The 15,504-nt window shown below is 39.0% G+C and overlaps 1 protein-coding gene across 1 annotated transcript in view; it reads right to left on the reverse strand.

The window, feature by feature from the left end:
• Positions 1 to 15,504, reverse strand: part of LOC111820453 (DNA repair-scaffolding protein-like) — a 691,204-nt gene that overhangs the window by 206,952 nt on the left and 468,748 nt on the right. Inside the window, exon 9 of the mRNA XM_023730855.1 lies at positions 3,736 to 3,955. Within this exon, the coding sequence (XP_023586623.1) occupies positions 3,736 to 3,955 (220 nt within the window). The remainder of the gene's footprint in view (positions 1 to 3,735; positions 3,956 to 15,504) is intronic.

Below are 15,504 nucleotides of genomic sequence, written 5' to 3' on the forward strand. Positions count from 1 at the left end.
AAAAAAAGAATGCTTGGGTCCCTTCACAAATTTATTCCTCACCATTGTGGTAAAAAGTGTGTCCTTCATGCACTCTTTCAGTGGATTTGTGGGTCCAACCTGAGAAATTCACTCTAACGTGCCAATTTCCGTAAGCCTTCGAATACCTTCTTCTACAGTATTCCAAGGCAGGTCTGGTAATTCAGCTTGATTTAGTGTAGGCCACTGCTTAATCCGTGCTTCAGTGAACAAACCAAATAAACTATTAGATCCCTTTCTAACTTCTTCAGCTGAAACACTAAATAGTCTGTTCTCAGTGGGCCCACAGCAATAAACTCAGACTGATCTAACTTTATGTTCCTTGCTCCATTATCCCACATTCTTAATAGCCATTCCCATACATAGTCCCTAGGTTTCTGTCTGAATATGTTAGAAAAAATCAAAAAGTTCTTTTGGAGTGCAGCGTACCTCCTCCTGGGTCACACTTTGTACTTCACCTTTTGGGGTTTGCTGGGACTTAAGTCTAATTATAGGTCTAGAAGCAAAATGGGTGATGGGGGTATGTTCTGGCAACATTCAACAATGTCTTGTAACGCATCTGCCTTAGGCAACGCTCCAAGCAAAGCCGCAGACACTGCCCGAGGTAATATCTCAGAAAAAATGCTCTTCAGACACAGCTGGGTTAATTTTATCAGATGGAGGTGGAAGGGATAATAGTTTTACTGGGGAAGGTGGCTTAGCAGACAAAGATCGAGTATTCTCTTCAGATCCGAGTAAGGATTGGTCCTGTTGGCAGGAGTGATTCAATGGAATTTAGGGGCTCAATGTCGCCAGCTTCCAGCTTATCTGTTCATATGTTCCCATCCCAAGTTTCAGGATCCCATTTCTTCCCAATCAGTGCCCTCACTTTAATTTTAGACAGCATCCGCTATTTGGAACTCAACTGGCCTAATTCAGCCACTCTTACGATAAGACTCTGGGTTTGTTTTTGGCAGTATCAGCTCCGTTACGAGAAATGAGGCTTTTTTTCACGGCACAAGTGGCTACTTTCAGGTCTTGCATGTGGCACTTGAGCTGTGACTCTGAAGCACTGAGCAGATTTCTTTGTTTTACCACTTTGTCTAGTGAAAGTAGGACCAACCAACCAGCTTCCTTACACTTCTTATTCTGGCAAAATTGTACAACAGTATCAAATATGCAAGAACTGGTTGGATTCTCTGTATATTCTCAAGTAGAGGAGCCAGCATTTTCCAACAGATAGAACATAGAGTGAGAGAAACAGGAATCAAAGACATCTGGAGGCTTGGCAAAAATATTATTTCCATTTCCTGGGTGGGATGAGGAAAGAGTGTGGCATGATGTTTAGGAAGGAAGAGCAGGAGATTGATTTTGTAATGTCTGTCAGATATCCCAGTGGAGATGTGGAAGAGGTACAAAGATGCATGTCTGGTGATCAGCGGAGAGGGAGAGGCTGAAAATACAATGTGGGAGTCATCAGTGTGTAGTTGGTATTTAAAAGCATAACACTCAAAACTGTCACACGAATGAGGGTGGGTAGAGTACAGAAAAGGGCCTGGACTAAGCCCTGGAGGGCTTCAACACACAGAAGTCAGACAGACCAGGAGAAACCAGAAAAACATACAAGAAGGAAGTAGCAGAAGAAGTGTGCTCTGTGTAGGAGGATGAAGGCTCTTGCATGAGGAAGTGGTCACTGGTGCTGGCCTTGGGAAGGTCACTGCTTATATCAAGAAGTGTGACTGGGGGAGAGTCCTGAAGCGAAAAGCCCGAAAATGAAATGGCTTTAAGAAAGGATGGAGCAGACAATTTGGAGACAGTGTTTCAGCAATACTTGGAGGCATTTTATTATAAAGGAAAGTAGAAAAAGGGACCAATAGGAAGAGGATGTGAGATCAAGGTAAATGAAAAACATTTGTTCTAAGATGAGAGAAAATAAAGGTGCAATTACAGGATGATGGACAAATTCAGAGTGAGAGAAGAGACGTGAGGGCACTATGCTCGTGAATAGGCTAGATGAGTGATGTGGGAGGGCTGGCTGTTTGAGCATTACTGACCATATCCCCAAAGTGAAGACACCGCACATCTGCCAAGAGAACGCATGAATGAGTAGTGTAAATCAATACAGTGGAATACCATGTTGCAAGAAAAATGAACAAATTCTGCAAAATACAACAAAATGGATGCACTTCACAAACATAATGCTAAGTGAAAGAAGCTAGGCAAAAAGGATACATACTGTATGATTACTGTATGGTTCTCTTACAAGTTCTCAAATGGACAAAAGGCATCTACTGTTAGAAGTCAGCACAGTGGCTACCTGCAGGCAGGTGGGAGACGGAGTAACTGGAGGGGGAACGGGGTAGTCCCAGGTGTGAATTACACCTATTTTTTGGGCCGGGTAACAATTATACATGAGTATTCACTTTGCGATCATTCAGTGAAATGCACACTTAAAAGCCGTGCATGTTTCTGCATGTCTTATACTGATTATTAAAAAATAAAACAACTGAAGTTTCTCTCTGATGCCCACAGCCCTTATCAGTGGGAAAGTTTAAGTAGAGGTTGATGACCACTTGCTATGGACTTGATAAAAGTTTGACTTAAAGTCGATTCCAACTCTAAAAATTTAACAGATGAATTAAACTTTAAAAAATTGCAAATAAAATTAAAACAAGGCTGCTCATTCTTTCACTCAAAAGTAATAAGATTTTTTTTTTTTCATAGTGAAAATCAACGCACCACTCAGAAGAAAACAAGCATGGTATTCTTGAAAATAATTTGTGATCCATTAGTGTCCAGTTACGCTCACTGAGATCAATCCCTACTGTGATTCATGCTTTTTATTCCCACCCTCAAACTGACTCACAAAGAAATACTAAATTAATGTGCTGTCATGGATTGAATTGTGTCCCCAAAAAATGTCTGTCAACTTGGCTAAGTCATGATTCCCAGGATTGTGTGATTGTTTACCATTTTGTCATCTGATGTGATTTCCCTATGTGTTGTATATCCTACCACTATGACATAATAAGATGGATTAGCAGCAGTTATATTGTTGAGATCTACCAGATTAGATAGTGTCTTAAGCCAATCTCTTTTGAGATATAAAAGAGAGAAGTGAGCAGAGAGACAGGGGACCTCATACCACCAAGAAAGCAGCACTGGGAGCAGAGCTCATCCTTTGGACCCAGGCTCCCTGCACAGAGGAGCTCCTAGTCTGGGGGAAGATTGATGAGAAGGCTGACAGAGAGAGAAAGACTTCGCCTGGAGTTGACACCCTGAATTTGGACTTTTAGCCTACTTTACGGTGAAGAAATAAATTTCTCTTTGTTAAAGCCATCCACTTATGGTATTTCTGTTATAGCAGCACTAGATCACTAAGACATGTGCATTATCCTATGGTCACATAATGTTTCTTTTTAAAATTATTTTTCTAGGAAAGGTAAAAACCAAACCAGCTGGAACAGCTGGATCTTATAACAACACAACAGTCAGGAATTTTGGCATAGTTGGTCCCCCCGCCCACCTCCAAATTATCAAAAAATCTGCTGCCAGAAGTACAAACATGCCATCACAGATCGATCAGTGCTTCTACTACAGAAGACCTAAGTCAAGTCCTGGCTTCCTTCCCGTGGCACTTCTCTATAATAAAGTGACAAACATGTTATTGATAAAAATGTCTTTTCTTATAAAAGAACCTACAATTAGTGATGGCCAGAGTGAGTTCTTTGTACTCACCAGGGAGGGTAGATGTGCACGATGTCCTGAGGACGTCCCTTGAGGTTGCTTGCAGTATCCTTGGTGAAGAGAATCTTCAGGCAGGCCCCGGGGCCGGGGGCCACACCTGGAGAAGGGCTGCTGGCTTGCAGGTCCTCTAACTGCTCACAAATGGCCACTTGCATGGTGCATTCCTCATGCAGCTCCAGAATTTTCACAACTAATACACCAGATTTTCTACCTAAAAGTTGAAGAAAAGAAAACAATGGAGATCAGGCTACCTGACTCAAGAAACATTTATGAGAATTAAATGAGATAAATGAGGTTGGGAATATGATATTCCATAACCCAGAAATTCTAGCAAAATATAGACTCTATCATGCTCACTGTAACATCTTTCTTTAATCAAAATAGGCCTGGCATATTGCCTATAATATATGCATTTTAAGCAACAGCAGTCATTCTATATGTTTTCATAAAGTAACACTTGCATTTACAGAAAACTCTGACTCAAAAGTATGAACTAGAAGGATACAAAGAAAATTCATATAGCTATTGCCTCTAAGGAGAGAGAAAATGGAATGGAACTGAGAAGTGGAACCAAGGGGACTTGAAATTTATCTCTTACATTCTGTTTCTATACAAACGTATGTTTTTATAAAAAGACATGGAGCAAAAGGACAAAAGATTAACATGTATTGTTAATTCTAGATAGTAAGTATACTTATGTTTTGCCTTATTGTTTTTTTCTTTATTTTTAATTAAAAAAAAAAAGATAAATGAGTTAACAGAAGCTAAGTGTCTAGCATTGTGCCTTGATAATAATAATTAAAAAACAAAACAAAACCATTTATCATTGTGTCGAGTCCTACTCATGGCTTCCCCATGTCAGAGTAGAACTGTGCTCCAAAGGGTTTTCAATAGATGATTTTTGGGAAGTAGATCACCTAGCCTTTCTTCCAAGGGACCTCTGGGTGGACTCAAACCTACAATCTTTTGGTTAGCAGCCAAGTGAGTTAACTGTTCACACTACCCAGAGAAGTCTTGCTAATAACAGACACTCACGACATATGAGTTTCTTTACTACCTGGCTGAGTGGTTAATAGCGACAAACAAAAATTAATATTTAAATAATGATATTTTTTACTTATATAGTTTAATTTTCCTATTTCTCCAATGTTTCTTCATTCATTTTCCACTCAACCCCCAATTTTCCATCCCTTCCTTTGTCTAAATGCCATAAAAACAGGTATCTAAAGAAAGACACCACCTAGGAAGTTAACAGAGAGTCTGCTCTGCTACAACGTGTTTATTTAATGAAAAGTTGTTCGTTTTCAATTGGTGAATAAGGAAAAGAAATCAAGATAATGTGAAGGTTAGATTGGTACATCCACATTCTTTCCTGGGTGGGGCGGCCACAAGGTGGGTAGGGAGTTATGCTCTTCAGAAGCAAAGGCGAAAGACGTAAGTTCAGCTACTGCACTGGCCACAGAACATTTTTGGACATATTTTAGGAATTTATATAAATTGTCCCAACACTGTGCAGCAGGTTTGCTGCCTCCCTGTCCCCTGCTGTCCAGGGCTCCACCTCCACCTGTACCCACCTAGCACCCTGCTCAAGGTGAAAGGGCCACAAGTGTGCTCCCATGGCTGTGGGGGCTGTCATATTGCTGTGGGCTCCAGTTGTGTTCAGCCACCTGCCAGAGTGGCACCCACTCTTCAAGCAGGCACTCATTATTGTCTTGTGTGAGCTCTGGCTAAAAGTGACATTAAGTTTTCAGTGGCTTGTCCCAACCTTCTTGTCCACATTATTAAAGGCAAGATATTACAGAAACACATAAATCATATTACAGCAGAAATACCTACATATTAAAGATGAATAATACTATCTTTCTAAACTTTTTATTACAAATTCTGACAATATTATAATAACTGAATTCTGCTCAAGATATACAACACTAAATAACTTGTAGAACAAACACATTTTATGACGTTGGCTCTCACCACAATGCTGGTACACAAAGAATGTTGAGAAATAATTAGGTTTGAGAATGAATAACAAGTGGTGATAATATCTTGACCACATGATGGAGCGGAGAACAGCTCTGTCTTTTCCACGGAGCACTCTAAAGCATCTTCTACGGAATGTCCTCCAAAAGAGACTTAGCAAGAAGTGAGAGGTCTTTCTTTAAAGGGAAAAAAAAAAAAAAAAGCAGGATAGATAATTTCCCCCTTCTATGAAGAAAAAAAAGCACCGGGCAACCTAAGCCAAATTATGTGCCTGAGGCAAGCTTTTAACCCAAGGACAAGAGACACTGATTTTACAAATGAAGAAGAGTATTCTGCAATTAGGTGAATGGTCTATAAAAGGCTATTTCTGTCTCACTGAAGTAACATTTCCATAAATGCTGCAAGATCAGTCAAAATCTCACTCTGTCCAGGAAGTGTCTGCTGAATCCCACTAGCAACAGCTATTCCTTCCCTTTGAAATCCTCAAATAACTAGTCTATACTTAACCCTCTTACAACACTTTCCTCATTTTAAGTGGAGATAGTATCAGCTAACTCAAAACACAACTGGAAAAATCAAACAAGAGAACATACACAGCACACAGTGCAGTATCTGGTATCCCACTGATCACAAGCACAATAATGGTGGCTATTGTTACCACTGCCGGTGTTGTTACTATTAACTGTTCAAGGTATTTTCAGATCTAATATCTTATTTGATCCACAGTAACTCCATTAAATAGGTAAGGATGATATTACTCTCCTCTTTTGACAGATAAGGAAACTGAAAAATAAAGTTAGTTGTTCATATGACTTTCTTAAGGTTAGAGAGGAAGAGTAGCAAGTCTAATACTAAAATTCAAATATCTTTAAAAGCCAAAGACCAAAATGTCAGTTAAAAGGCAATTAAAAATAAGAAATTGTGAGCGATATTTGTTTTCTACCTCATTATGCAAAAACATAGGAATTTTGTTTAGAATGTAAACAAAGATAGGCCACCATGTTGAGAAATGGACTACAGTGAGGCTCACCACTGTGCTGAACATGGTCAGGATTTCAATAAAACTTATGGTATTTTTAAGAGAGTAACGTGTGTTATATGCTTTTTTTGCCAACTGTGTGCTGCCTTAGCAGGGTATTTTGTAAGCGTGCTATGTTAATTTTTTAAAAAGAAACATGGAAAAAAAGTTAGCAGAGTACACTTATGAAAATACCTCGCGGGTGGAGGACACGGGAAAATAAGTATAACGTGCACGTTATTTGCGTAAAATATGGTATACGGAAGAAGAATATCCCTTCTGATAGCACTAAAACCTGAACAGAAAGTGCTACAAAAATGAAATGCAGAGCATACAAAGAAACAGAAAAGGACAGTTCATTCAAAAAGACAAAGTGACAGAAATTGTCCATGGAAGCCCAGTTAATGGACTTATTAGACAAAGACTTTAAAACAATAGTATTAAATACACTCAAAGAGCTAAAAGAAAACATGGACCACAAACTAAATGAAATCAGGAAAAAGGTACAGGAAAAAAACCAAAAATATCAATAGAGAGATACAAATTATAAAAAGGAACCAAATAGAATTACTGGAGGTGAAAAGTACAAAAACTGAAGTAAAAAAAATTCCTAGGGGGTACAACAGCAGATTTTAGCTGCCAGAAGAAAGAATCAGTGAATGTGAAGATAGGAAAACTGACATTACTGAGTCTGAGAAACAAAAAGAATGAAAAAAAGTAAACAGAGCCTAAAGAGCCTGTGGGATACCATCAAGCAAACCAACAAATGCATTGTAAGAGTTCCAGAAGACAGAAAGGGGCAGAAAGAATATTTGAAGAAGTAATAGATGAAAACTTTCCACATTTGATTAAAGACATGAATCTACATATACTAAAATCTGAATAAAATCAAAGGAGGATAAATCAAAGAGATCTACACAGAGACACATTATAATCAAACTGTCAAAAACCAAACATAAAGAGAGAATCTTGAAAGCTGCAAGAGAGAAATGAATTGTCATATACAAGGGATCCTCAATGAGAATAATAAACATCAATTTCTCCTCATGAACCATGGAGGCTAGAAGGCAGTGGATAACATATTTAACGTGGTGAAAAAATAAAGAACCGTCAACCAAGAATTCTATAACTGGCAAAACTACTATCCATAAACGAGGGCAAATTAAGAAATTCCCAGATAAACAAAAGAAATGGTCAGATTCTAGATATACTTTGAAGGTACAGTCAGTAGGATTTGCTGATGGACTGTGGGATATGAAGGAAAGTAGTCAAGAAGGACTCCAGTGTTCGCGTGAGCAAGTAGAACAGGGCTACCATTTACTGAGATAGGGAAGATTTCTAGATTAGCAGGTCTCTTTTTGTGGGAGAGGACAGAGAGGACTAGTATCAAAAAATCAGTTTTGAACATATTAAGACTGAGATGCCTATTAGTTCTTGCAATAGCCTTGCCACAATTAAACTCCCCAAATTACTACCTGATTAACCTATTGTTCATAAAAGCCCATCAGAGTGGACTTTTTAAATGTAAATTTAACGACAGCCACTTCCACAGTTGAACCTTTAAATGGCAATCCATTGGATAAAATCCAAACCACTGCATTGTATAGAAAGTCCTTTGTTACCCATTACTTCCAACTGCTATAACCTCAAATCCCACTCTTCTATTAAAGCATCTTTAAATTATTTCTATAATAAGGTAAAAAAATAAACAATCATGCTTTAAGATAGTGTCAAAACTATTTCCCCAGTGAACTTCTCTCAAAATTCAACTTAACTTTTCCCACCCTGCACAGCTGATCACTTTCCTTCATGTCATTATTTTACCTCATATTACTGGGATTTTAACATATAGAATTAATAATTTCCTGTACTTCACAATGAACTCCAGGCCACATGTGGATCAATACTAGAAATATGTATGAACTGAATGAACCCTAATATAAACTGATGTAAAGAACTTACTGGACTGTTTTTCCAGTCTTGGTTTCATTGTCAACCAGGATGCTTTTGACATACTTACGCTTTACCTCAGTTGCACTTGGGACGGATACAGAGAATATAAACTGTGATTTAAGAGAAAATTAAACAAATAATACATTCCAAAATTCAAATGATTTATTTATTCACTACTTGTATTGTATCACTATTTTTTTCCATTAACCTGCACTAAGAGTTGAATTGCATTATTTGTACATATTTATGATGTGTTTTCTTTTGAGCAGTAACAATTTTGCCTAATTTTACCAATTATTCTCAAACTCCTATCAATTCAATAAATGTGCCTCTGTTGAGTAACTGATGGCATTATTAATGCTTGGTAAATAAAAATTTTACTTTCTGAAGAAATGTTGTAAGCTACCATCAGATTCATTTCACAGATAATTTCAGGATAAAACTCACGAAGCTCCAAGAAGATCTAGATTACAATATCTGAAAACTAAACTCTACAGAAATCCATATCCCTACCTTGTAAACAGCACATCTTTTTTTGTTTACAACTTACGCTTCCCTATCAAATTTTAACTCAGCTGGCAATGATGAACAGACACATTTCTTAACCACAAGTACTTACTGAAACAATTGTGCTTTCACTTCTTGATTCCCCTTTTTTTTTTTTTTGCCTTTTCACCCAGTTTAAAATATTCTTCAAGCAAAGCCGCAATAATTCTAAGCATGAAATAGAAACCTGAAACCCAATTATTTGAAAAAAAAAAAAAATCTATACAAGACTGACCAGGCAATCGGAATGATCATTATAATCCCTTGCGATGAATGTAATAAAGTTAGAGCATTTCAAACCCTAGGATCTCTCAGTGCTGAGTAGGACACCCCAAATTAAATCCATCTGGAAGAAGATTCCATGCTTTCCAGCAGAGGGTGAATTAGCAATGGCAGGTCATTTTTAAAAGAAATCCAAGTAAGGAAAAAGTATACAAAAGCTCCAAGAAGGCAACAGATCCCAAAGCTAAATTTATGGAAAACCAAACAATAGAGGGAAATTACAGCTTAAAGTTTCAAAGATGGGATACTGACAGGATTGCTTGATGCATACTGATATGGCTGATCCACCTCTCTGGTTATCCAGAAAGAGAGTTCTTTACTGAAACAAACTTTCTCATTTAAAACGCCTTTTTCATTGCACTAGAGGCAATATTTTTCAGTCAAAATAGAATTAAACTGCTGTCCAAAAATCACACTGAAAACTTTTTTTTTTTTTTTTAATATTTTATTGTACTTCAGGTGAAGGCTTACAGAACAGATAGTTTCTCATGTAACAGTAACACACATGCAGTTTTATGACATTGGTTAACAACCCCACAACATTTTAACCCTCTAAATTCTCAACTTTGTTTTTTTTGGTGAAAATACACATAGCCAAAGATACGCCATTTCAAAAATTTTTTTTACATACACATTTAAGTGACATTGACTACGCTCTTCTAATTGTGCTGTTATTCTCACTTAAGATGAAGGCTTACAGGACAAAATAGTCTCCCATTTAACAGTTACTACAAATGTTGCCCTATGACAATGGTTAACAATCTCACAACACATCAACAATATCCTTACTCTACTTTGTGTTCCCTATCATCAGCTTCCTACTCCCCTTCTGCCTTCTGGGCCTTATCACTGGACTCCTGTACCTCGTTACTCTCATGGTTTTACTGGGCTGTCCACTCCCAGGCTAAACAGTGAACCTCGAAGGTAACTTCACCACTGAGCTAAAAGGGTGTCTGGGGGCCATACTCTCGGGGTTTCTCCAGTCTCCTTTAGGCCAGTAAATCTGGTCTTTTTTTGTGTGTGTGTGAGTTAGAATTATGCTCTACATCCTTCGCCAGCTCTGTCCAGAACCCTCTGTTGTGATCCTGGTCAGAGCAGTCAGCGGTGGTAGCCGGGCACCATCTAGCTGTACTGGACTCAGTCCGGTGGAGGTCTTGGTAGCTGTGGACAATTAGTCCTTTGGACTAATCTTTTCGTTGTATCCTGTTCTCTTCATTCTCCCTTGCTCCTGAAGGGATGAGACCAGTGGAGTATCTTAGATGGCCGCTCACAGGCCACACTGAAAACTTAAGAAGTCATGTGGCTGAGGGCAAGATGGCGGAGTAACCAGTTGCTCCCATTTATCCCCTTGAAACTAATCCACAGAACAATAAAAACAAGCACAAACTGAGATCTCAGAGCTCTGAACAGCAGCTACAGTGTTGGAGAGTCAAGGCAAGTCCAGAAACAGGGAAGAGAAAGAGAGGGGTCAGCAATGAACTTGAGAAATTCTAGCCACTGGCATATGGAGGAACTGGCTCATTGCAGCCATTTTGGGACAGGAATGAGCAACACTCTGAACAAAGAACGTAGGATGGGAGCTAAACTGAGGAAGATGTGATCTAATTAAAGTGGTGGAGATTGGCTATGAAAGTTCACGAGCCATACACTTGGAAGCGGGGCACAGTGAGGCCAAGGCACTGTGAATGAGTGTTGGTGAATCTCACTGAAACCCAAGGCAAATGGTCTAAAGAACATAGATACGACGACGAGCCACAAGACCCATCCTTCAGCCAGGGTGAGAAAAGTACATCAAACAGTTAACACCGAGGAAAACAACAGGTTCCCTGCCCATAACTGGACATCATGCGAGAGCCTGCACAGGGTAGCCTGTGGAGAAAACACATAAAGTGCTCCCCACCCTCACCTCGGGATAGTTGAGCCCCACCACTTCCATCCGCATCTGCTGCCACTGGAAAAGACCTGCACGTGTGCAATTAGCCAAAGAGGGAAAGCCATGCCCCAAAACTACACAGGGAAAGGAAGGAACCTAGCCCCAGGAGTGTAGTCTGGGCTACAGCCAAACCCACAGAAGACAGAGGGACCATAACACACCAGCAAACTCAGCTACCTTAGGGAGAACCAGTCAGAATAAGCACCCAAAGACTTAAAACTATTGAAAACATCTAAAAGCTGTAGCAATAGACAAGAAGCCCAGAATAACAGATATAAATCCTCAGATAAAACTCCTGACTCAGCACTGAAAAAAACCTAAGGGCAAGTGTGCCCTCTAGTGGAACTTAGAAGAAGATAGTGGAGGTAAATCTAACAAATATCATTCCTTTGAAAAATCAGAAAATTTAGAACTTGAAAATATCACAAAAAGATATGAAAAATACACACTGTTGAACAAAAAAAAATATTAAAACATTCAAAATTACAAGAGAAGAAGGATCAATCAAAGGGAAAACATAAAGAAGAGGAAATTACTCCTATGGAGACCAGTATAATGGAAAAAATAGAAGATTCCAGACAATAGTGTTAAATATGTTTAAAGAAAGCAAAACACACACAGAAAACAAACTAATGGAGATCAGGAAACAAACTAGGGAAGAAAGGAGAAACTCAATAAGGAAATTGAAAAAAAAAGAAAACAGAATTACTGGAAATGAAAAATAAAATAGGAGGCATGGTCAACATGGTGGACTAGTTAGATGCTGCCTATATCCCTCTTACAACAAAGACCTGGAAAAACAAGTGATTTGATTCTATGTGAACATCTGGCAGCCCTGAACAACGCAAAGTTAAGAAATCCATCTCAGTCATACCGGAGAGGAAGACTGGAAGAGATGAGGAGCGCTAGAGCACAGTGAAGCAGGCAAACAGCTGTGCTGTGCACGTGCTCGAGAAGCAGTTTCCACATCGAGAGAGACCCAGCAGCAGAGATTCTGCTTGGACACTCCGAACCAGTGAAGAGCAGCTCCCAACAGGCTAGGATAAGTACATGCGTGCACCCTTTCTTGGTGATTAAAAAAAAAAAAAAGCCGATTTGGGAAAAACCTCTCTCCTTCTTACCTCCTACCTCCACGCTCTGCCCTGGATTTGGGAAAAACCTCTCTTCCTTTTACCTCCTCCCTCCCCGCTCTGCACCGGGAGTCCACTGGGCTGGAAGTAGATCCCAAAAGGCGCCCTGACCTATTCTCCTGGCCTTGAAGAGGGAACAAATAAGCTGCTGGCTCCCCTAGACCAGGAACACAGGGTTGGCATGGCTCCTTTGCTGGCCACAGAAATCAGGGGTCCGCAGACTCTGAATGCCATACAACCCTGTATAGACTTGTGGGGACCCATCTCAACAGCGTTAGCTCTCACTACCACAGTACAACAGGGCAAATATCTGAAGTTTAACTTCAAATGCTTCAGCTGTGAACGGGCAGATATGTGATCCTCAAAACAGCCCTGCCCCTCAAGTAGGCACTTTTACCAATTTGCAGCAGGGTCTTGAGGGCTGGTGTAGCTCCTAAAGTGCCTAGTCACCTGCTACAGGAGTTCAAGAAAAAGTGGTGCCCTCAAGTTTTTGCAACCAACATACTGGGGTGCTCTTAGCCTGGCTGCAAAACTCACCTACCTATTAACCCTAGAGAATAGGGACATGCTTTTCTTTCAGACTCTCAGGGGCAGCCGTTGGCCCCCTGCCTGGCTCAGCGTGTGATCCCCTACCACAGCCAGAGTCCAGTGCCTGCACCAATCACCCATGCCTCTCTAGGACTGGGGGTGAGAGCCTGCATCACACACTTGGTGACCGACTGCCTGCACACCTGAGCTGATCCCATATAGGAAATTTTAATGGACTCTGGCATGCACGAACTTAGTTACAGAACTAACTACCTGGTAACAGGAAATTAGAGATCAAAAGCTGTCAAAAATCAAACTAGTGCACACGAGCAGCCTATTTGGGCATATCAAAACAAAGCAAGAAGCTAGATGTCACTAAGCAAACACAAAATAAAATTATAATAAATTATTGATGGCTCGGATACAACAGTCAATATCAAGTTACATAAAGAGGCAGTCCACGATGGCTTCAGCAAGCTCCCAAAATAAAGAATCAATAAATTCTCTGGAGGAAGACAACTTCTTGGAATTGCCAGAGACAGAATACAAAAGATTAATATACAGAATTCTTCTAGAAATAAGAAAGGAAATTCGACAGAATGCAGAAACAACCAGGCAACATACACACACAGTAGTAGTGGAACTTAAAAAAGTTATTCGAGAACATAATGCCAAATTTAATAGGCTACAAGAATCCACAGAGAGACAGCAATCAGAAATCCAGAAGATTAACAATAAAATTTCAGAATTAGACAACTCAATAAAAAGTCACAGGAGCAGAATTGAGGCAGTAGAAGTTAGAATTAGCGACACTGAAGATAAAGCTCTTGCAGCCAACTTATTTGAGGAAAAATCAGATAAAAGAATTAAAAAGAATGAAGAAACTCTAAGAGTCATGTGGGACTCTATCAAGAGAAATAACCTACGAGTGATTGGAGTACCAGAACGGGGGGGAATAACAGAAAAAAAAGAGAAAATTGTTGAAGATTTGTTGATAGAAAACTTCCCTGATATCATGAAAGATGAGAAGATATCTTTCCAAGATGCTCATCGAACCCCACATAAGATAGATCCCAAAAGAAAGTCACCAAGACATATTATAATCAAGTTTAGCAAAACCAAAAATAAAGAGAGAATTTTAAGAGCGGCTACGGATAAAAGAAAACTCATCTACAAAGGAGAGTCAATTACAATAAGCTCAGACTACTCAGCAGAAACCATGCAGGCTAGAAGGCAATGGGATGACATATTGAAAGCCTTGAAGGAAAATAACTGTCAGCCAAGAGTTATATATCCAGCAAAACTGTCTCTCAAATATGATGGTGAAATTAGGGCATTTACAAAATAAACAGAAGTTCAGGGAATTTGCAAAAACCAAACCAAAATTACAAGAAATACCAAAGGGAGTCCTACAGTTAGATAATCAATAATACCAGCCAACAACGCAAGACTAGAACACAGGACAAAACAACCAGATATTGGCTCAGATACGGAAATCGAAATTACATCAAAGTTAAAACATTGAAAATAGGGAAACAGATATCAATATGTAAAAAAAAAAAAAAAAAGGATAATATTAAAAAAAGAGGGACTTGAAAAATGGAGACATTGATTTTCTATATGGACGGGAAGTTAAGGCGATATAAAGTAATAAAAGACTGGTATAAACTTAGAAAATTAGGGGTAAATATTAAGGTAACCACAAAGGAATCCAACAATCCTACAAATCAAAATAAAGAAGTAGAAAAACATAAAGACCCAGCAAACACAAAATCTACAACAAAGAAAAAGATGAAAAAAAAAATACATAAAGAAAAACGACTCAGCACGGAATATTGAGGAGAACAAAGAAACTGTGAACAACACACAAAAAGAGATATCAGGATGACAGCACTAAACTCATACGTATCAGTAATTACACTCAATGTAAACGGACTTAATGCACCAAAACAGAGACGGAGAGTGGCAGATTGGATAAAAAAGCATGACCCATCTATATGCTACCTACAAGACATGCACCGTAGACTTAAAGACACAAACAGGCTAAAACTCAAAGGATGGAAAAAAATATATCAAGCAAACAACACTCAAAAAAGAGAAGTGGCAATATTAATCTCTGACAAAACAGACTTTAAAGTAAAATCCACCACAAAAGATAAGGAATGGCATTATATAATGATTAGAGGGTCAATACACCAGGAGGACATAACTATAATAAATATTTACGCACCCAACAGGGCTCCAAAATAGATAAACTCTAACAGCTCTGAAGACAGCAATAGACAGCTCCACAATAGTAGTAGGACACTTCAACATGCCACTTTGGGTGAAGGACAGAACATCCAGAAAGAAGTTCAACAAAGACACAGAAGAGCTAAATGCTACAATCA

Source organism: Trichechus manatus, unplaced genomic scaffold, assembly GCF_000243295.1.
Source record: "Trichechus manatus latirostris isolate Lorelei unplaced genomic scaffold, TriManLat1.0 scaffold00038, whole genome shotgun sequence".
Classification (NCBI taxonomy): Eukaryota; Metazoa; Chordata; class Mammalia; order Sirenia; family Trichechidae; genus Trichechus; species Trichechus manatus.